Here is a 23,990-nt window from a genome sequence, read left to right as displayed (position 1 = left end):
AGTTGGTTAGCTGGAGTTCGAATTAATTTCTAAAGGGCAATTTAATTAACTTTAAAATTTTATAAAAAGAACACAAAGCATCGAAGAAAGTTGTATTGTCGGCAGCATGTCCTTCCAGAAGACATTTGATGGAATACTGCACGATAGAATTTACTCAGCAAATAAGAGACTGCAGCAATATAGATACAAAATTGGTTGATTGATGGAAAACATGATGGTTTAAAGGAATATTTGTATTGCAGGTCCCACAGCTTTGACAGATTTTTTTGTTAATGATTTAGATCTTGGTGTTTGGGGGCAACTTCAAAATTTCAAAGAAGAAAGGAATTTTGAAAGCTTTGTAAATTGTGAGGAGGGCAGTGTCCTACTTAAAAAAGACTAAATTGGTCACAAATAAAGTTGACTGCAGATAAGTGAGGTGATGCATTTTGGAAGGAAGAATATGGACCGTAAGACATGTGAGCAGAAGTAGGCCATTTGACCCAAGTCAGCCCTGTCCTTTCGTAAGATTACGGCTGATATGATTATTCTCAACTCTGGTTTTCTGACCTTTTTTTTCCCCCTTGACCCCAGATTCCTTGAGTGTCTGTCTCAGCTTTAAAATAGTTAATAGCCCAGCCTTTACACTTGTCTGCAGTTAATAATTCCACAGATTCACTGACTTCTGAGAGAAGCAGTTTCTTCTCATTGTGTCTTAATGTATGATCCTCTCAATCAGATTACACCCTATCCTCCTCCAGTCTCTTTCCCATGTGGGGCAAGGCCCTCTGTGTCATCCTTTTTCATTGTTCTAAGAAACATTCATGTTTCAATAAGGTCTCTTATCCCTTCATAACATAGAATCGACTTACTGAACCTTCTCTGAGCTGACTCCAATACCAGTATATCTTTCCTTTAATAATGGATTCAAAAACTATTCACAGCATTCCGTGTGTTATGAATGATGTTTCGTATAGTTTTAGGAAAATCTTCCCTTTTTTAAAGACTATTCCCCTGGAAATCAAGGCCAGCATTACATTTGCCTCCCATTTTAGCTGCTGAGCTCATTTATGCACAGTGATTTCTGAAATTCATCTGTCCTGCAGCTCTCTGCAGCTTATCCCTATTTAAATAATATTCAACTTGTCTATTCTTCCTGCCAAAGTGCATAACCCTCATTTATCCACATTACATTCTATTTGCAAAATTTTTGCCCATTCACTTAACCTGTCTATATATCTACGTAGATTGTCATCCTCATCACCTGCCTTCCCATATATTTGTGTAATTCACAACTTTTGCTCGAGTCCATTCAATTTCCTTGTTGAGGTTATCCGTACAAATTGTAGATAATTGTGGCCCACCATCAATACCTGTGGCACTCCACCAGTTACAGGTTGCCATCCTGAAAATGCAACCTTTATCCTAACTGTGTTTTAGTTTGTCAATCTATGCTAATATGCAACCTTGAATGCCATGGGCTCTTATTAACTAGCCTTATGTGCAGTACTTTATCAGAAGTATATTGGAAATGGCACACAATAAGCGGTACAGTTCTTAAACTGGGTGCATGAAAGGAGGGACCTGGCTGTATTTGTGTTTAGATCATTGAGGAAACAGCGATTAATGAAACATTCAGTATCCTGTCAGAGCAAGCGGTTGATCTGTGAGACGTCAGCTCACGATAGCGTGCATTTCTGGGTGCTATTTTATGTGAAGGTTATGAATGCATTCGAGTGAATGAGAAGAGATTTACAAGAATGGCTCCAGGGATGAGAAACTTCAGGTCTGAGGTGAGATTGGGGTTGTTCTCTGTGGCGAGAAGAAGAGAAGTTGTGATGAAATTTTCAAAATTTATGCATGTGAGATGTTCAATACCATCCAGGACAAATCATGTTTGATGTGGACCCAGTGCATAATCCCTAACATTGACTGCCTCCATCACTGTTGTATTGTGGCTGCAATGTATAAACTGACTTAACTAAGCTTTGCATAGGATATACTACACTTAGCCAATATGTAATTTAAAAGACAATGGTGTCACTGTATCATGCATGATCTAATGATCTTGTGCTTCAGCTTACATTTGATCACCTGAGCTTGACACTCAACTGAAAACAGGCTTCCCTGGTGCAACTTGACTTAATGTGAGTCCATCCACTGAGATGTCTGAGAATGTCATGTTTGATCACAGTAGTTAGCTGTAATAATTCAGTGTTGGATTCTCTAACAACATAAGGTGGAACAAAGAAATGACAGAGGAACTACATAGGCCTTTGCTTCTATCTTCATGGTGGAAGACATGAACAGGATTCCAAAACTTGAGAGTCAAGGGACAGACATGAAAGAGAACGTGAGTAGTGAAGCAAAAAAGATCTGAAGATGGATAAATAACCTCGACCAGATGGACTACATGCCAAGAACTCAGAAGCAGATAGCTGTGGAGATTCTCAATGAATCTTTCATTGAGAATCTTTCATGAATCACTGGAGTCAGGGAGGGTCCCAAAGGACTGGAAAATGGCTCATGTAGCACTCTGTTGAAGGTGGGAATTGTAGGCTGGTTAGCTGACCTCAGTTGCTGGTAAGATTTGAGTTCTCTACGGAGGATGAAATTGCGAAGTGCTTGGAAGTTCATCTAACTATATGACTGAATCAGCATGACTTAGGCAAGAGGAGGTCATAGCTGACAGATCTATTGGAATTCTGAGAGAAGATAATGAGCAAGTTCAACAAAAGGAAAGCCATTGCGGTAGTTTGGATCTTCCAGATGCTGCCTGACCTGCTGTGCTTTTCCAGCACCACTCTAATCTCGACTCTGATTTCCAGCATCTGCAGTATCCACTTCTGCCTCGATTTCCAGAAGGCCTTTGACAAGGTGCTGCACATGAGAATGCTAAATAGGATAAGAGCCTATGTTGTTAGCAGCAAGGTACCGCATCGATACACAATTACCCAGTTGACAGAATGCAGAGAGTGAAGGTAAAGGTGTCTTTTTTTCCCAGATTGTAGCCAATGACTCATGGAGTTCTGCAAGGATCAGTGTTGTGACCAGAACTATTCGGGTCCAAATTAATGATCAGGATGAAGAAAATGAGGACTTTGTCATCTGCAACAAAAATAGGTTGAGGGACAGGTGATATTCAGGCGAGTAATAGCAGGTGAAATGTGAGTAAGTGTGAGGTGTTGAGATGGTCTACACCTCATCATTCTATTTTCTAAATGGAGAAAAGCAAATGCAATGTGAGCATTCATTTCAAGAAGATTAGAATACCAGAGCAGAGATGTGCGAATGAGGCTGTACAAGGCTCTGGTCAGATGCATTTGGAATATTGAACTTTTTGGGCCCCATATCTTAGCAAGGAAGTGTTGTCTTTGGAAGGATTCCAGAGAAGCTTCACAAGAATTATTCCAGGGATGAATGGCTTGTCATATGAGGAACAGTTAAGAAATTTAGGTCTGTACTCAATGAAGTTTAGGAAGATGAGAGGGGAATCTGATTGAAACTTGAGAATGAGGTTAGATTCCCTAGAGTGTGGAAAACAGGCCCTTAAACCCAACAAGTCTGCACTGACCCATCTCCGCACCCTATATTTACCCCTGTCCAATGCACCTAACACTATGGGCAATTTAGCAAGGCCAATTCACCTAATCTGCACATCTTTAGACTGTGGGAGGAAAGCGGAGTGCCTGGAGGAAACCCACAGACACTGCGAGAATGTGCAAAACTCCACACAGGCACCTGAGGCAGGAATAGAACCTGGGTCCATGGTGCTGAGAGTCAACAGTGCTAACCACTGGTTATCGTGCTGCCCCTGGCAGAGTACTGAGCGGCCTGGATAGAGTGGATCTGGTGAAGATGGTTCCAGTCATAGGAGAGACTGGGGCCCGAGGCCACATCGTCAAAGTGAAGGGGCAACCCTTCTCAACTAAGATGAGGAATATGCTCAGCCAGAGGGTGGTGAATCTGTGGAGCTCATAGTCTTCTGTGGCAAAGTCTTTGAGTTTATTTAAGACAGGTTCTTGATTTGTAAGGGATATAGGGAGAATGCAGAAGAATGGGGCTGAGAAACCTATCCGTCATTATTGAATGGTGGAGCAGACCCAATGCGCTGATGGCCTAACTCTGCTCCCATACATTATGGTCTAACATTCCTGACATAATTTGCTCAAACTGATACATCTCTGTATCCCAGCCCTGGTACCCCAGTAGTATCCTAGCTAATCTTAGAATCCCGGCAATGTGGAAGGAGGCTTGTGAACCTTGTTATTCATACAAGGTCTGCTGCCTGTCAACAACAAGGTGATTGGTTGGTTGTCAGGTTGGTGTACAGCTTATGCTGTGAATAAGACAGAGAAGCTAGTTCATACTGAAGTGAAACTAGCAGATCTACAGCAGCCAGAAGACCATGCTAAGAAACCCAGCTTATCTTTATTTCAGATTCTGAATAAGACAGGGCTAGTTCAGACCAGAAGCGAAACCAGATCTGTCGCAACCAGAAAACGCACCATTCTCTCCAGTGATGTGCTTCAAACCTGAAGAAAACTAGCTTATTTTCAGATGCTACAAGTTGTGGCTTTAAATTAAGTCCAAGACCTTTCAGAAGTGTAATGTCCACCCTCTGCATATTTTTAAAATGAGTGGAAACATTTGGAAAGATAAAGTTTGAATAAAAACCTTTTGAATCAGAAACAGCCAACCCAACAGATCTTAGGAACATTGAATTACTGAACGATTTTCCCAGTTTTTCTTTCGTATTTTTTCCCTTTGTTTTTTTTTGTATGCAAGGGCAAGTTTATGGGATCTCGCCTTTTACTCTGAATTTACTTTCACAGGTTTGCACAACATCGAGGGTCGAAGGGCCTGTACTGTGCTGTAATGTTCTATGTTCTGAGTGTCCAAGACTGGTAGACATCTGTATGGACTTTCGCAAGGCCTTTAACAAGTTCATGGTAGACTGGTTAGTTACAAAAACAAAGAAAATTACAGCACAAGAGCTGGCCCTTCAGGCCTGCACTGACCCTATATTTAAACCTGTCACCTATTTTCTAAGGATCTGTCACCCTCTTTCCCTGCCCATTCATGTACCTGTCCAGATCCATCTTAAATGACACTATCATGCCTCTACCACCTCCACAGGCACCCACCACCCTCTGCACAAAGGTGTCCATGCATATCTCCCTTAAACATTTCCCCTCTCCCCTTTTGAACTTGTGACCCCTGGTAATTGAGTCCCCCATTCTGGGGAAAAAAACTTCTTGCTATCTACCCTGTCTGTACCCCTCATGACACTGTAGACCTCAATCAGGTCCCCCTTCAACCTCCGTCTTTCTAATGAAAATAATCCTAATCTACTCAACCTCTACATAGCTAGCGCTCTCCATAACAGGCAATATCCTGATGAGCCACCTCAACCATTTTGTCTGACATCACACAACATTGCTCCTTTGTCCTGGAGTGGGCCACCCTTTCTTTAGTTACCCTCTTGTTCCTTATATATGAATAAAAGACTTTGGGATTTTCCTTAACCCTGTTTGCTAAAGATATTTCATGACCTCTTTTAGCCCTCTTAGCTCCTCATTTCAGATTGGTCTGATTTTCCTGATGTCCTTCCAAAGCTTTGTCTGTTTTCAGTTGTCTAGACTTTGTGTGCATAGTCTCTCAATTTCACCTGTCAACATCCATGGTTCGCTAATCTTGCCATTTCTATCCTTATTTTTACAAGGACATGTCTGTCCTGCACTCTAATCAACCTCTCTTTTAAACGTGTCCTACATATCAAATGTGATTTACCCTCAAACAGCTGCTCCCAATCCACGTTGCCCAGCACCTGCCGAATTTTGCTATAGTTGTCCTTGCCCCAATTTTACACTCTTCGTTCAGGACTTCTCTTCACTTTGTCAGTGAGTATTCTAAAATTTACGGAATTGTGATCACTATTCCCAAAGTGATCCCCGAATTAAACTTCAGCCAACTGGCCGGGCTCATTCCCCAACACCAAGTCCAGTATGGCCCCTTCCCAAGTTGGCCTATTTACATAAAATTCTGCTCCAGCTAACACCTAAGTGAATCCCCGGCGATGTTGGGAAAATTTTTAAAATCTCTCTCTCTCTCTCTCTCTCTCTCTCTCTCTCTCTCTCTCTTGCTGTTGGGAGGCTTGTCGTACAGCCCCAACTTCGTTAATGCACTTTTCCTGTTTCTGAGCTGTGTCCATATTGCCTCACTGCTCGAGTCCTCCATCGTGCCCTCCTTCAGCAGAGCTGTGATATCCCCTCTGCCAGTAATGCAACTCCTCCACCCTTTTTACCTCCCTCTCTATTCCACCGGAAGCATCTATATCCTGGGATATTTAGTTGCCAATCATGCCCTTCCCTCAACCAAGCCTCAGTAATAGCAATAACATGATACACACAGGTACAAATCGAAGTCCTAAGTTCATCTGCCATACCGAGTCCACGACTTGCATTAAAACAAACTACCTGTGTCTTTGCATTCATCATCTGCTCCCTGCCGACCCTTCCCCTTACTCTCAATGACTTAGAATAATAGAGATAAAGGGGAAGTACAGCACGATCGAGGTATTCTTGTACATCAGTCAATGAAAGCAAGCATGCAGGTACAGCAGGCAGTGAAGAAAGCTAATGGCATGCTGGCTGCCTTAACAAGAGGAATTGAGTAGAGGAGCAAAGAGGTCCACCTGCAGCTGTACAGGACCCTGGTGAGACTGCAACTGGAGTAGTGTGTGCAGTTTTGGCCTCCAAATTTGAGGAGGGACATTCTGGCTATTGAGGGAGTGCAGGTTCATGAGGTCAATTCCTGGAATGGGAGGACTACCATCTGTTGAAAGATTGGAACGACTGGACTTGTATGCCCTTGAGTTTAGAAGGATGAGATGGGATCTGATTGAGACGTATAAGTTAATTAAAGGATTGGACACTCTGGAGGCAGGAAGCATGTTTCCGCTGATGGGTGAGTCCAGAACCAAAGAACACAGTTTAAAAATTAGGCCATTTAGAACAGAGCTGAGGAGAAACGTCTTCACCCAGAAAGTAGTGGATATATGGAATGCTCTGCCCCAGAAGGCAGTGGAGGCCAAGTCTTTGGATACTTTGGCGATCACTTAAAGATAGTGGAATCAAGGGCTATGGAGATAAGGCAGGAACAGGATATTGATTGTGGATGGTCAGCCATGATCATAATGAATGGTGGTGATGGCTCGTAGGGCCAAATGACCTACTCCTGCACTTCTTGTCTATATTGTCCAACTAGTCTATGCCGACCCAGTATCCCAACCAGATCTAGTCCCATTTGCCAGCACTTCGCCCATATCCCTCTAAATGCTTCCTATTCATTTACCCATCCAGATGTCTTTTAAATTTGCCGTTGTAACAGCCTCCACCACTTTCTCTGGTAGCTCATTCCATGCATGCATCACCCTCTGTGAAAACGTTGCCCCTTGGGTCCCTTTATCTCTTTCCCTCTCACCTTAAACTTATACCCTCTAGTTCTGGACTCCCCCACCCCAGAGAAAAAAACTTTATCCTATCCATGCCCGTCATGATTTTATCAACTTCTATAAGGTCACCCCTCAGCCTCCAACACTGCAGAGAAAACAGCCCCAGCCTAATCGACCTCTCTCTATAGCTCAAATCGTCCAACCCTGACAACATCCTTGTAAATCTTTTTCTGAACCCTTGCGAGTTTAACAACATCCTTCCGATAGGAAGGAGAGACCAGAATTGCACGTAGTATTCCTACAGTGGTATAACCCAATGTCCTTTACAGCCGCAACATGACCTCCCAACTCCTATACCCAATACTCTGACTAATAAAGGAAAGCATATCCATCTAACGGCGACTCTACTTTCAAGGAACTATGAACCTGCACTCCAAGGTCTCTTTGTTCAGTAACACTCCCAAGGACCTTACCATTATGTGTCCTGCTCTGATCTGCTTCATTTTCTTGTGTCTCCAGTGTCTGCGTGGATTTCCTCCGGGTGCTCCGGTTTCCTCCCACAGTCCAAAGATATGCATAGTGCTCGGTGCGTTAGTCAGAGGATAATGAGTCTGGATGGGCTCATCTTTGGAGGGTTGGTGTGGACTGGTTGGGCCGAAGGGCCTGTTTCCACACTGTAGGTAATCTAATCTAATCTAATCTAATCAAAAATGACAGTTTCGGATACCTGGTCAGCATGGACGACGTGGACCCAAGGGTCTGTTTCCGTGTTGTGTGATTCTGATTAATTGTCTTCCTGAATCTAAAATCTAATGAGTTTAAATAGTGATTTACTGTTAAGTACAGAAACCTGATTTGTGCCGCCTTTCATCTTGTGTCTGAAAATGAGACAGTGGTTGGAGGATTTGCAAATTTCTTTCAACAGTTGACAATGTTTGGTCAGAGGCTAGTGAATTTCAGAATTCTCTATCCTGGAGGGATGTAGAAGCACAATATATTATGTTCAAGAAAGAGTTCGATATATTTCCAAATATTAATGATGAGAGTTGATATGGGGATAATTTGGGAAGTTGGTGTTGAAGTAGATGATTAGCTGTGATCAAGATTGTCACGGCAGGCTTGACAGAGCTGAATGACCCATCCTTCTGTGTTCCTATCCCACAGAGTCCATATTACCTCTCCTTATCCATTCTCCTGAACCTTATCAGCTTGCACCTCAGTTAAATTTCATTTGTTACTTCTCTCACAACTGATCAGCTTGCAGTTGTTAGAAATGTTTTTGTATCCCTTTCTCAAATGCAGATTCTGTACTTGCCACTTGAAGGAGGCAAAAGTCAGTGATAGCTCCGAAGACTGGAATAAATTTGAGAATCCAATAAAAGACTAAAAAAAGATATTCAAGACAAAAAAAAATCAACTGCAAGGGTAAACTAACGAGGAATATTAGAGATATCAATTAGAGCAACTTTTTATATATGAAATGGAAGAAAGGTCAAAGTGAACATAAGCCCCAAGAACACGAAGCTGAGGAGATGATTTTGTAGAACAAAAAAAAGGCAGAGGAAGTGAACAGATTTTGCATCAATCTTTTGGGTGGAAGAAATTTCAAACATGGCTTTACTACGAAAGAACATGGGACAAGAATTAAGTATCATCACCATCACGAGAGAAGCAATATTAGACAAACTAATGGGGATAAGTCTCTTGGCCCTATGGTTTTCATTCCAGAATCCAAAAAGAGGCATCTGAAGAGATGTTGGATGCCTTGGGTGTAATTTTTCAAACATTGTTGGATGTTGGAAAAGCACTAGAGGATATGCAAAGTGCCAATGTGACACCTCGATTCAAAAAGGAAGGGAAACAAAATATATGTAACTAATTGCCAGATTAGCCTAACAGCTGTTATTGGAAGAATGTTGGAATTAATTAATTAATAAGGAAATAATAACAGCATGTTTTGAAAAGGATGTTGCCAGGGTTGGAGGATTTGCGCTATAGGGAGAGGCTGAACAGGCTGGGGCTGTTTTCCCTGTCGCGTCTGAGGCTGAGGGATGACCTCCTTATAGAGGTTGACAAAATTATGAGGGGCATGGATAGGGTAAACAGACAAAGTCTTTTCCTGGGTTGGGGGAGTCCAGAACTAGAGGGCATAGGTTTAGGATGAGAGGGGAAAGATACAAAAGAGACGTAAGGGGCAACGTTTTCACGCAGAGGGTGGTACCTGTATGGAATGAGCTGCCAGAGCATGTGGTGGAGGCCGGTATAATTGCAACATTTAAGAAGCATTTGGATGGGAAGATGAATAGGAAGGGTTTGGAGGGATATGGACCGGGTGCTGGCATGGACTGGTTGGACCAAAGGGTCTGTTTCCATGCTGTACACCTCTATGACTCTATATAATCTTATCAAGCAAAGTCAGCATGGCTTCACAAAAGGAGGATCCTGTCTGTCTCTGTCTGTCTGACTTATTAATGTTTTGAGGAACTGTCAACCAGAATGGATAGAGAGAGATCGGTAGATATGTTGAATTTGGACCTTCCAGAAGGTGTTTGATAAGGTGTTTTACAAAAGGTCAAGGTGTAAGATGATCCAAAATGATAAGGGTCTTTTCATGAGGGCCAGGGAGTTCAAATCTAGGCATATTTTTACGTGAGAGGAGAAAGACTTAAGAAGGACATGAGGGGTAACTTATTTACATAAAGAATTGCTCATGTGGAATGAACCGGCAAAGAAAATGGTGGATGCCATTTGGATAAGTGCGTGAATAGGAAAGGTTTGGAGAAATACTGAGAGTTCTGCGTCACCTGCACCACCAAATCTAATCCACCTGCCAACTAGAGGAAAAATGCCTCTTTGTCTGCCTTAGGGTCCTTCAACCACCTGCATCAACATTGATTTCACTAGTTCAAATCTACCCTCCCCCACTTCATTCCAGATCTAACCCACCAACTCAGCACCCTCTTGACTTGTCCTACCTGTCCATCTTCCCTCTCACGTATCCGCTCCACCGACCAATCATAATTTGCTCCCACCTACATCCACTTTTCGCCTTCCCAGGTAAATGCAAGGAAGTGCACGTGAGCAATGTTGGATTAGCCATTATCCTATTGAATGGTGGAGCAAGTTCGACGGGCTGAGTAACCCACTCCAGTTGATGTCTCTGTAGTCACTCTAAAATCCTCTTGTCTCACTCCAATTGTCATGTCTCCCACATATATGGGGATGATTGTAAGATTATAGCAAGCCTTTCCATTATTTCCACATTCGCTTTCTTTTGTCATTTGAGATGCAAGCTCCCTGGATGAGATTTATTGATTCACGCTTGGGCCATTTTTATTTTATGCCTTTTGGGATGTTTACAACTAGCAAGAGAGCTTCCTCAGTTAACCTTGGTGTTGAGTTAAGCCACGATATGAGACTGGTTACTTTCAAAGCGATTGGTTACTTTACCTGAAGTAAATTTAATGAGTTGAATGGATTTTATGACCATTAGTTCTGTAGTTTCCATGATTAGTTTTCCTGATGCCAGGCCTAGCATTACAAAAGGTTTGCTGAATTCATTTTCATCACCAGGTATGGATTTTAAACATTAAATGTCAAAGCTGTGCACCCAGTACCATCAGTAATTAGATTCCATACTTGCTTAAGGGCATTTTCTCTGATAGCTTAAATATCCATACGGAATAATATTTTAAAAGTAATTAGTATTTTTCAAATCGACTAAGGTTTTATTTTCAAAAACAACAAGTCTGATGTTTATGATGTCATGTATCGTAAGGAAGCTTTTGTGAGATCACAGTGGTATTTCCACTGCATAATGAAGCAACAGATTAAATCTTACTTTTAGTTTAAACTTAACTTGATCAGGATTTGATCAATCAACATTATGTAAGATTGCTAAGTTTAACAGTGTATATGACATATCTCTAATATTACTACTTACAGTAATATCTACTTGGTTGTTCTTTGAATATATTTGCTGGACTGATTTGAGTATTCTGGCTGCAAGGAAAAATAATCTCTGAAAAGCTATGAGAGAACAATAATTTTTAATTACAGAATAGAAGAAAAGGACTAGGAATGCTCCAGAGCGCATGATATGATATAACACAAGTCACTGTTGTTAATGCTTTCGTAAGAATTCTTGCTACATTTGTAATTAACCCATTGTAGGGTGTGGGTAAATGGTTTGTTTTTCTTAATTCATTTTTGGGCCAATAGAAAGACATTGCATGAGTGCCAAGCCTCCAGGCAAGTTTTTCTACAATTTCCCTCCACCACAATTTTACAACATAGAAGCACCAACTATTATACAGTAGTTGAATTTCAAACTGAGGGCCTACAAGATTGAGGTTTTTTTTAAAAAATTCATCTTTTAATGGGATATGGTCCCTGATTCTTGCTGGCATTTTTGAAACGTTGCTGTCTTTTTGCAGTAGACCAGCCCTTCCCTTAGTAAGGGAATTCAGGATTTTGACTCAGCAACAGGAATGGCAATATGTTTTATAGTCAGAATGGTGTGTGATTTGGAAGGGAGCTTGCAAGTGATGGACAATAGACCTCATGTATCTGCTGTCTTTGTGTTTCTAGTTTAGTTGCAGGTTTGTGGTGCTGTCTCAGGAGCCTTACTGAATTTCTGTTAATTACTGTTAAATGTTATTGGAGTGAGTGTTTGTGGATATGCTTATGTTCTGGATGGTGTCAAGCAATTTGCTATGTTCTGGATGGTGTCAAGCTTCCTTTTGTGTTATTGGTATAGCACACTTTCAGCCAGTGGGAAATAACTAATTGCATTGCTGACTTGAGCTTTTACAGATGATGGGCTGGCTTTGAGGAGTCAGAAAGTTAGTTAATCTCTGAAGGATTCCAAGTCTCTGACCTCTTGTTAGCACAGCATTTAAGGCTGAGTTCAAGTTCTGGTCAGTGGTATCCTCCAGGATTTTGATAGTGGGGTGTTCAATAATGCCATTGCTGCTGAAGATCAAAGATAATGGTTCATTTTTCCCCTGTTTCTCTTGTCCTTGCTTGGCACTTAGCTGGCATGAACATCCCAGTTGTCAGCCCAAAAGTGGATGTTCTCCATATTTTGCTGCACTTGGACAATGTCTGTTTCAGTATTTGCAGAGTTGTGTAAGATGCTGAACATTGTTCAACCATCAGTAACTTGCAATCTTAGAATAAGTCCTTTGAGGAAGTTGAAGCTGGATTGTGCCTGAAACACCTACCTTAAAGAACAAGTGCTGATATATTCTGGAGCTGCGATGTCTAACCACCAACAACTGTGACCATCCTCCTTTGAGCGATTATATGACTCCAAGGGAGATCTTATTTTCCCTGCTTCTAGTTTTTCTACGGTGCCTCGAGATCCCACTGGCTCAAATACAATGGTATTTGATAGCAAGGTCATCACTCTCGACTCACCTTCGGAACTCATCTCTTTTTTCCTTGTTTGAACCAAGGTTGTAACGAGGTTTGGACTTGCATGTCCTCAGCGGAACTCAAACTGATTGAGCAGGTTATTGTTGCACAAGTGCTACTTGATAGCACTATTGAATACCTCTTTTATCACTTTACAGATGATGGAGAGTAGACTGACAGGATGGTAATTATCCAGATTTGGTTTATGTTGCTTCTTGTGTCCTGAATATTTGCACATTTTTGATTTCCTTGAATTTTGATTTTCGGCTCTGTGGACTTTCAAGGGTATGTTTAGCAGTCATGTCTGCGTGCATAATTACTAGTGTGTGACCTCTAAACGGTTGCATGGTCAAGCAGTTTAGAGGGAACATTGATTTTTCAGATAGGTGCCATAGCTGTAAAGTACTGGAGCACACTGTAGCTGGCATATTAGCCGATAGTCTGTACTGTACTCAGTGCCTGCTGCTGTTTCTCTGCCATTAAATGAGATCGTGGTTGATCAGATAATTCTGAACTCCGCTGTCCTGCTTTTTCCCCATAACCTTTGATTTCCTTCTGATTTGCATCTATAAAGCTGGGGATCTCTGGCAGAGACCAAGGTGGCTGTGTTTATCTATTAATCTATTCTTGTGTGATCCTTAATGGACCATGGTTCATCCTCCTAGGCCAGCTGGATATCTCAGCAATTTTAGCAGCATCTGTGAAGAGAAAGTAGAGTTACGTTTCTGATTCACTGGCCCTCTCTTAGAACGCAGGTTCTGAGGAAGGGTCACTGGACCCAAAACGCTAACTTTGATTTCTCTCCACAGATGCTACCGGACCTGCTGAGCTTTCCAGTAAATTCTGTTTTGGTTTCTGATTCCCAACATCCACAGTTTTTTCAGTTCTTATTCACCTGGATATCTATTGGGCCTTGGAATTGTGCCAAGATGAAGAAAAGGAATCATTGCTGGCAAACATACATACCTGGACTTATAAATAGTAGTTCTCACCAAGTCTAGGATCAAGCCTACCAGTAGGTTGAAAAATGTGTTGCTGGAAAAGCGCAGCAAGTCAGGCAGCATCCAAGGAGCAGGAGAATCGACGTTTCGGGCATAAGCCCTTCTTCAGGAGGACTTATGCCCGAAACGTCGATTCTCCTGCTCCTTGGCTGCTGCCTGACCTGCTGCGCTTTTCCAGCAACACAGTTTTCAGCTCTGATCTCCAGCATCTGCAGTCCTCACTTCTACCAATAGATTATCTGGTTTGCCTGTCATTCTGTGCGCTGGGTTACTAGAAATGAGCAATGTATGTGGTGTGATCCACAACTTTTAAAATGGTCACTTCAAACAGGGAAGTGGACTAATAGCTCTAGTACTGTACGTCAAGCAAGTGACTTAAACAGATTTTGGTGTCTGTGTGCAACTGTCCACCCTCAGCTCTGGTATAATGAATAAATAAGCAAGCTCGAGTGAATATATTTCTTTTCATGATGCTTGTGACTATCATTTCAGCCTATGTTTTGCCCATGCCACTATTTGAAGTTACAATATTATTTCACATTTCACAATTGGAAGTGGGATGAATTTTTCAACAAAATTATGTATTTGAAGAGTGTAGTCAACGAGAAAAGAAACTTGTGTGACAAAATGTTATTGTTTTATTGAGAATTTAAGTTTCCCTCTTGCAATATGTACCTGTTCATGTTTGAAATTTTAAAAAATGTATTCCTTCAAAACAAATGGAGCTTCTCTTAGCATATATTTTTTGGCCACTGGCCACTGATATGGCACCATGCTACTGATAACCAAGGTCTACATTTAATTTGATAGCTGTTCTGTCATCACTAAGGCAGTTGAAGAAATGAAGATGAAAAATGGGGTTTTGCATTGGTAGTTTCTAGAAGTTTACCTCACCGATTTTTGTCATGGATATTGTCACAAAATATTTTGTCACGGATCTATTTTGAATAAATTAGAGGGAATGTTTGAATGTAGGTGTCTGTCTAGTATGAATTCCACCTCCATTGAAACACTAACATAGGCTTTATATTCACCTTTAAATGGATGTCATATCTAGGCTAGACTTTAACATAGTCCAGCATCTATTTCATGCACGTTTATGGCACAGTTATTTGACAAATGGGGAAAATGAATAGAACAGAGTCTCTTCTGGTATTATGAAACGCAGGTGTCTAAATGTATTGATACCTTACTTAATCCGTAACTTAAAATTTCTGCTGTCCTTTTACTTCATAGCAAACTTCTTCCTATTGTTGTAATATGTGATTAATGAATTTGATTTGTTTGGAAAAATAAATTCTTGTAGCCTTTTGCCAATTCCCTATCTTAGTTCAGGGAACATATTTATGCCATGTTTATCCTTTACTTGCTATTTCTCCTAGGTTGTCTTGGTGAAATTGCCTGTCTCAAGTGTACTGCACTAAGGTTGACAAATCACAGGTAAGCTAACTATTTATTGTCAGACAGTTGTGGATTTCTACAAGAATGGAAACCAGCAAAATTGTTTCATGTTGTGTATGTATTTCAAGTTAACTTTGTTCATTTCCCTTTTTTCTCTTACCACAGCTGCTCATGGGGATGTTCTTTAAACAGAAATATTAGTTGGGTATAGACCAATTCTCTATAATCCTCAGTGTTCCATAGTGTCTTGGACTGAATTATTCATTATTCTAAATTATTCAAATCAGTTTAACTGGTACTGAAAATTAATTACCCTCAGTCTCCCATTTCAAATATTGGTCCAGTTTTTCCTTCACCTTTCCATACCATGTTTTTTTTTTAATATATAAAGTCCTTCCAGCTATTCAAAATAGCATGAGGTTCACTTTCATCCTTTTAAAGGACGAAAGAATTTATTTTGGTATCGTTATTGGTCATTATTACATGAGAAATGATAAACTGTCAATCAGGCACTGAGAAAGTACACTCTGGATTTGTAGCAGGATGCGAAAGTTCCTAGTTTCACGACTGAAACCCAAATTAGTTGGCCTTAAAGAGATCCCTGGCCAATACAACTACAAATGGCTCTTGTAATTTTTTTCACTGGTTACTGATAGTTTTCTGAATAATAAATAGTTATTTTGAATACAGTACTACTGGGGGTCGATCAGTCGAGTTGCCTGAATGGCTGATTTGCAATGCAGAGTGAGGGGGTTCAATTTCTTCATTGGCTGAGGACTGCTTCTCAACCTCTCCACTTGCCTGACACATGGTTATTCTCAGTTAAATAACCACCTTTCTTGAATGAGAGAGCAGCCCTATGGTCTGCTAAGACGGTGGCAAATTTACATTTACTACTAAATTGCTTTGTTCATTTGGATTTTTTAAACTATGCTTCATTGATGAATGAAATCAATTTGAATTTATCTGGGGTGAAATAACAGGTTGCTCTGTTATCTGATGCATTAAATCTATAGTAGCATGCATGAGAAAACGATTCCTGCTTTTCAAGGTGCATGTCATTGTTGGACAGCACTGTCACAACTACTGGGCTTGCAGTGACCTTATTGGTGACTTGATGTTGTGTATGTTAATGGGAAGCCTTACTGCTAAGACCCAGAGGGACCATGCTCTGTCTTGGCATGCACATTTTCCAACATTTTCACTGGATAAATGGTCGGGTTGAGATCTGAGCAATTTTCCAAATATTCGTTCTCTCCTTTTAGCTCCCTGGCAGAGCTCAATGCACATTGATGTTAGTTCACCTGCCATGTTCCTGATCTTTCATGTGCTGCTTGTCCCTGAGAGTACTTGAGTGATGGAGTGTTGAAACATCTTTTTACTGTATCATGCCACTTCAATGTCAAAAATATATCTGAATTCCTTAATCAGTTTGAAAGATCCTGTTTTACGGTTCGTGTCTGTCTATTCTCTCTGAAAATCAGAGTGATAACACATGGCTGTTTCCACATTAAAATCTCCCAGTTCCAAAGTTCAGCTTTTGACTCCATATAAAAGTATCAGAGAAAAATTTCTAATGCAACAAAAATTAGAAGTCAAGTCTGCCAACAACTCAAAGTGCCTTTTGTAACTTGAAGAAAACCAAGTTTGTAATCAGTGTTCAGAGCAGAAACACTTTATTACCTTTTAGAATATGCAGCTTCTTCTAACTTGAAGCAATTCTTCAGTATGTGGTCTTCTGAAACTGTCATTTCTGCCTTATGATGAGCAATTCAATAAAACATTACGTGCATGGCTATATTTATCTCCCATATCTAACTACTTTAGAAGAATTTAGATCACAGTATCCAGTTGATATTGATCTTCAGTGTTTTCATTTGTGTGATATTGATTAAGTAAATGTTACTAAATTTCATAGCTACTTGCTAATTTTGTGCATTGTATGCCATTGATTTATTAGCAATGCATCTTAAGCAGTTTGTGGGATCAGATTGATGCTGTTTTTAGCATATATGTAATTTTTATCAAGTCTCCACTCTTTTGGCATATTTCCCCCATGTATTTTTTATTAATGTCTGGATTTATTTCCAAGACTAGGACTGCATTGAAGATAATTTGTTACAAAACTAAATTTCTTAAAGGAATCGAATGATGCACCAACATTCTTAGAATGATTGAAGTTCTGTCTGTCTTGGAATAAAAGCCTGCAGAAAAATCTATTTTGCACATCTCTCTGAATTTGGCATTAGTGGAAACAGATAAGGATGACATACGAGGACAATTAGAAAGTTCAACAGAGAGCGTAATAATAAAGTGCACACCTGTTTGAGGATATCTTGCTATCAGATGAATGTCACTCCAGGGATACTGGCATATTTCATTTTGCTGATGAGAATTAAGTAAGTTTATGGCTGCAGTTTGTTGTGGAAGAGCGTTATGTAGTTAGAATTAGAAAATCACAAAAGAATATCTTTCTGACTTGTCGCCTGCAAGAGTAGTTCAGGTTCTCCCACTCATTTCCCCACAGCTGTGCAAATATTTCCTCATCAGGTATTTTCCCCAATTTCTTTGGAAAGCCATGATTCCTTGCGACCTTGGAGACAATTTCAGTGCATTCCAAATCCCAATCATATGCTATGGATTAATGTAAGTGGTCGGGTATTTTTGGTGGTTTGGACTGTGCTGTATGATTCTATGACAATACATAAGGTAGGCTTTCCTCCTGTCATCTTTGCTGTTTTCCCTTTTGCAGTATACTGATGCACTCTGAGATGGTCTGAGCAGCAATTATTTGCCGTATCATACAAAAGACCAAAACGGCAGTGAAGTCACTGTAGGCAGTGCAGTCATTCAAAATGATCATGGTTAATCATATCTTGGTCTCAATTCTACCTTTCACCTAACTTCTTCCATCACCCTTCAACTTCAGGCTCCATGCATGCTAATTGTGTGTGGGCACATTGACCCCTGTTTCCAGATGCCTCTGCATGCACAGCAGCAAGGAGAATTAGTGAGTATTGACATTAAGCTCAGCAGTTGGGCAAGATTGGTTGACCAGATATAAATAGTACAATATCACAGGGTTTAGTTCTTGGGGCCCCAGCTATTTAGAATCTAGATTAACAACTTGGTTGCAGGGATAGAAGGTACGAACAAAATTTACATATGAAAACATCACCCACCAAAACAGTGGGAAGCTAAATTGCAATGAAGAAATTTTACAAATGGATATGGACAGGTTAAGTGGCATGTCGAGTTTAACATGGATAAGAGAGGTTATTTATCTTGAGAGAAAAACAGAAAAGTAACTTATGGTCTAAATGGAGAGAAATCGGAGTGTTTTAGTGCAGCAGGATCTGGTGTTCTTGTGCATGAATCATAGAAAATGAGTATGCAGGTACAACAGGTAATAAGGAAAGCAAATGGAGTTCTGGCATTTATTGCTAAAGAAACAGTAAATAAAGTAAGCAATTCTTGCTGCAATTGTCCAAGGCATTAGTGCGGCTGCAGCTGGTGTTACGTACAGTTTTGATCCCCCTGAGGCAGAATGTTGCAATTCAGAGGGAGTTCACTAGATTGATTCTAGAGATACGTGTCTCTTATGAAGAGAGATTAAAAATCACAAACCAGCTTATAGTCCAACAGGTTTATTTGGAAGCACTAGGTTTCGAAGCACCGTTTTTTCATAAGGTGGTTGTGGAGCTTAAGATCATGCTCTCAGAATTCATAGCCAAAGGAGTCCAGTGTCATGTATATGTGATACAGTAAGCAATCTTAGATTGACTTTTTCATCTTTTTATTATGACATATGCTGATTTCTGTTCTTTGATATGTAAATCCTACAACTTCAAAGTTTGTGAGAAGATTTGTAGCCTGGGTGCTCGTTGTTGTGGTTCTGTTCGCCGAGCTGGGAATTTGTGTTGCAGACGTTTCGTTCCCTGTCTCGGTGACATCCTCAGTGCTTGGGAGCCTCCTGTAAAGCCCTTCTGTGATCTTTCCTCCGGCATTTGTAGTGGTACCAGATTTGCAGATTTGAAATAGATGAGAAATTACTTCTCTCAAAGAGTCGTAAATTATAGAATTCACCACCCCAGAATATGGTGGCCCCAGGCACTGAATAAATTCTAAGGAAAGAGATGGACGGATTTTTAATTAGTAATGAGTTAGAGAGTTGTGGAAGAGGTTAGGCTAAAATTGGAGTTGAGACCAAGATATCATCAGCCGTGATCATGTTGAATGGCAGAGCAGGCTTGAAGGGTTGAATTGCCTACTCCTGCTTCTAGTTTCCATGTTCTTCTGTTCACTTGTTGGAATATAGCCTACCATTAGACTGTCTCCAAATGGTTTCTTAAATTTGAAGAGTCTTTGGCCCTTCTTCCGACAGGAACAGTTTTTCCCCGACTTACTACGTTCAGACCTGTCGTGATTTGAGCTCCACTGTAAAATCTGCTGTCATGTTTCTCGAAGGATAACAGTTTGTTTCTCCAATCTATCCATGTAAATGCAGTCCCTCATCCACAGAAGTGGTCTCTTAACCTTTCTGCACTTTCTCTTGTGCCTTCACATCCTTCCGAAAGGCAGCCTCATGTTTTAATAATGTCTCAATCGTGGATTTTAGCCTGAAATTGACCCCCATGTTTTCCAAGTTTGATCCTTCAACCACCCTTTGTTATGAAGACTTTCTTAAAGTAGCTTAATTTCTGAATAGTTTTGATTTCTAACTTCAACATTCATGTCTCCCAACCTAGACGACTTCCTGTACAAGTAGAAAATGTTTCTCTGCACCTGATCAAGTACTTTCCAAATAATAAAACCTTTAAACTTATCACCTGAGCCTTGAATATTCCAGGAAATAAAGCTGACTTTATGTAATCTCTTCTCATAGTCTAACTGTTTAACCCTTGGACCCAGGTTAATCTGTCTGATTCTTTCAAGGATGATAAGCCTTTGCTTAGTTTTGTTCTCCAGAACTATAGTGCTCCAGATTTGGGCTAACCATGAGCTTTATATGTGTGTAAGAAAAGTTCTAATCATTTTCCTCTTCCCATCTTCATTAACCTATTTCATGTTTTTCTTGTACTTGGTCATACTATCATTGACTTTTACAGATTGATTTTATAATTGTTGTGATTTATTGGACTTAGAATAAATTTGAAATATAATATTATTCTGATATGATTTCAGAGGTGCAACTGTGCACGTACAAATGAATCTCACAGCTATTTTTGCATTGGAAACCGACACCTTGTTTCTATAAACAAATATACCGATTTTGTTTACTTTTGCTTCAAGATGAATGAATTCCTGCAATATTTAGATTATTCATTTTCATCTATTAATGGCTTTTTGTAACCTGTTCATCCATAATGCTTTCCACAGCTTTCATCAATCAAGTGAGCAGTTGAGGTATAAGACAAATTCTCGTAGGGCTTTTTTATTTCAGCTCTATTACATTACATTTAAAGTAACAGTCACTTCTTCAGAAACTTATCAGATAGTTTCTAGAAATTCATTTAAGTTCATGGATAGTCTTCCTCCTGTTTACCACGGGTTATTTCCTAGTTTGCGTCAGTGTTTTAGATGTGATCTGCTTTTCACAAATCCATGTTGTTTGTGTACAGCCCAAATTACTAGGAGTTTATCATTTTGTTCTCCAGTAACATCTACATAACACATAGCAGACTAAAAGGTCTACATTTTCTTGGTTTCTCTGCATCCACAATGACCTCCCTACTTTGTGGGGCTTTGCCCATCTTTACTACCTTTTTCTCCAGCACTGTTTTCTTTTTGACATATACTTAACTTCAGCAAGTTGCAGTTTTGGTTAATTGTATTCTCCCATGTTATCCTCCCTGTCAATTTGTAAGATGGACACAAATTAATGCAAGAATCCTCATCCATTTGTGGAAAGAGCACAGATGTGTTTCTCCATGACCTTGCTATATCGTGCTTGAGTTCTATCCAACCTACCAAGTTTTTCTCATGCTATTTGTCATAGAGTGAATTGCAGAGTAAGCTGTCAAGTTAGTTATTTATTTGTGTTGAACAGGTTGCCTTACTTAGTTCTAGCACTTAACCTTAAATAAGTCCAGAATAAAATGTATTCCACCTTGATGCCAATTGATTGATAGCTATTTTAGACTCGATTACTTTTGCTAGGTGCAAATCAGGATATTTCTGTAAGAATTTAAGTTTTTTTTCTTTGCAGCAAATTATCTAAATTCTTTCAGAAATAAATGGAGATTTACTATGTTTCTTAAATTTAAGTTGTTTGAAATAATTTTTATTTCTGATCTATTTTTCCAGAAATGTTTGTTTCAGAAACTGCAGCATAGTGTCTTCGATCAACAATCCTTTGCACATAAGAGACCGCTATAACAGTTGGACAAAAGGACCAAAACGTTTGTACTGTGGGCTGGTGGGTGCTCCTCTGCCCTGCACTTCTACCAAGATGAGTTTTACTGGAACCCATTGTGTAGCAGTAAGATGGTGGCATTCTACACATCACATGTATGACGACTCCAAGGTTGAAAAATCTCTGAAGTCTCTGAAGGATAAGAATAAGCGACTGGAAGAAGGTGGTCCTGTGTATAGTCCTATAGAACCTGAAGTCCGCAAGTCCCTGAGTCAGAAGATTGTAGATGAAGTAAAACACTACTATCATGGCTTCAGGTTGTTATGGATTGACACAAAGATAGCAGGCAGAATGCTTTGGCGGATCCTGAATGGGTATACTCTGTCAAGGAGAGAGCATAGACAGGTATATGAACAGACACCATTTGTGCACAATTTTTAGCTCGCTTTCTAAATTGAATTCCAAGGTTTAGAAGACTTTTCAGCTTTTATCAGAAATGTAGTAAGTCTTGGTAATCTTCATTGGAATGAACATGGCATTGACTAATTATTCTTAGTACATAGGAGAGAGGAAAAACTGAAATGCAGACACTTTAAGTTCTGCCTCTGCCACCCATCTCTTCCTCAGTTGTAACTTGCTGTCAATTCACCTCGTTTTTAGAGTCTACAAAAGCTTTGTTTTACTAATTCCTGGCCTGGTCCATAACAACAGTACATGCATAAGTGCCAGTACACTTCTATTGCTTGGAGAAAGTGAGGACTGCAGATGCTGGAGAGTCAGTCGAAAACTCTGGCACTGGAAAAGCACAGCAGGTCAGGCAGCATGCGAGGAGTAGGTGCCCTTCATCAGTAATTCCGGATGAAACAAAATTAATGAGCCCCTTGGTATTTTGTTTAAATTCAGTTGTAGGACATGGGCATCACAAGTTGGCCAGCATTTATTGTCCATCCCTCGCTTCCCTTGAACTGAGTGGCGTGCTATGCCCAATAGGGGGTCAATTACTGTGGCTCTTGAGTCACACAATAGATGAGACCAGGTGAAGATGGCAGATTTCCTTCCCTTAAGGGCATTCATGAGCTAAATGCGTTTTTCTCACAATAGACTGTCTCACAGTCATCTGGAATTTAGCTTATGTCCATATTGTAACCAAGACTGTGGTGGAACTCAAACTGGACCTCACTAAGTCAAGGCGCAATTTAAGAATAGGTAGACAAGCCTTTATCCAAAATCCGAAAAGCTCAATGTCGGAAAGTTTTTTTTTTGTGAAGTTTTTTTCACGTTAACAAGGTTGTTTGGCGTGCAAACAGTTAACCCAACACCACACCCACTCGATGTGTGTCACTCAGATGCAACGTGTTGGGGTGCGGCCCAGCACTGGCAGGCCTTAATTCTGTTTCAGGGCCCGTTTTACTCACAGTAAGTCTGTTCTTTGAGAAGGGTTTTTAAAATTTCACTGCCAAACTGTCACTTTTTTGTTCTGAAATTCGAAAAATTCTGAATTCAGAAAACCAGCTAGTCCTGAGCATTTCGGATAAAGGATTGTGCACCTATGTTGAGTAAGTAGGAAAGATGGCCTCACGATCCTGCCTTCACAGTGACCATGCCCTCAGTCATGTGACACTACCAATGTGCAAAATAGGAATCTTTCAGAGTAGAACTAACAGCTTAGAGCTGAAGAGCAGAGAGGTTATGCTGGAACTGTGTAAAATATTGGTTAGGCCACACTGAGAGTGTGCGCAGTTTTGGAATCCACATGAGGAGAGAGACCAGAAAAGATTTACCAGGATATTGCGGCTGGAGAGAGAAAGTTGTGAAGAGAAATTGGAGACACTTTTTTTTTAACCTTGGAGCAGAGGAGACTGAGGGAGGGCTTGATTGAGACATGTACAGTTATGAGGGGCCGAGATAGAGTAGACAGGAGTGATTAATGATCAGGAAGCATAGATTGAAGGTAAAAGGTTTTGTGGGGATGTGAAGAAAAATATTTTTACCCAGAGAGATGGGAATCTGGCATTCACTGCCTGAGAGTATGGTAGGGAGAGAAATCCTCAACGTTTCAGAAGTATTTAGATGTGCACTTGCTATACAAGGCTATGGGCCAAATACTGTAAAATGAGGTTGGAATCGTTAGTTGTTTGTTTGTTTGTTTTTGACTGGAGCAGGTGTGATTCGGCAAAGGGCCCTTTTCTGTGCTATCAATCTCTATATGAAACTAAGTAGCAAGTAATGTTATGTAACAAGTGCCAAGCAATTATATTCTCCAGCGAGAGACCATCTAACCATCTCCACAGGACTTTCACTCTATTGCTGAATTCCCCCACTGCCAACGTTCTTGGGGTTGTCATTATCCAGAAACTGAACTGGATCACCTGTCCAAATG

At 40.3% G+C, this 23,990-nt stretch overlaps 1 protein-coding gene across 2 annotated transcripts in view; it reads left to right on the top strand.

Moving 5' to 3' along the window:
• letm1 (leucine zipper-EF-hand containing transmembrane protein 1) overlaps positions 1-23,990 on the top strand; it is a 91,585-nt gene that overhangs the window by 4,296 nt on the left and 63,299 nt on the right. For both annotated transcript variants that reach the window (XM_043711983.1, XM_043711899.1), the window contains exons 2-3: positions 15,237-15,294; positions 21,562-22,015. In XM_043711983.1, coding sequence (XP_043567918.1) covers positions 15,237-15,294; positions 21,562-22,015 — 512 coding nt within the window. The remainder of the gene's footprint in view (positions 1-15,236; positions 15,295-21,561; positions 22,016-23,990) is intronic.

Source organism: Chiloscyllium plagiosum, chromosome 1 (assembly GCF_004010195.1).
Source record: "Chiloscyllium plagiosum isolate BGI_BamShark_2017 chromosome 1, ASM401019v2, whole genome shotgun sequence".
NCBI lineage: Eukaryota > Metazoa > Chordata > Chondrichthyes > Orectolobiformes > Hemiscylliidae > Chiloscyllium > Chiloscyllium plagiosum.
This window is presented reverse-complemented; position numbering and strand designations above follow the sequence as displayed.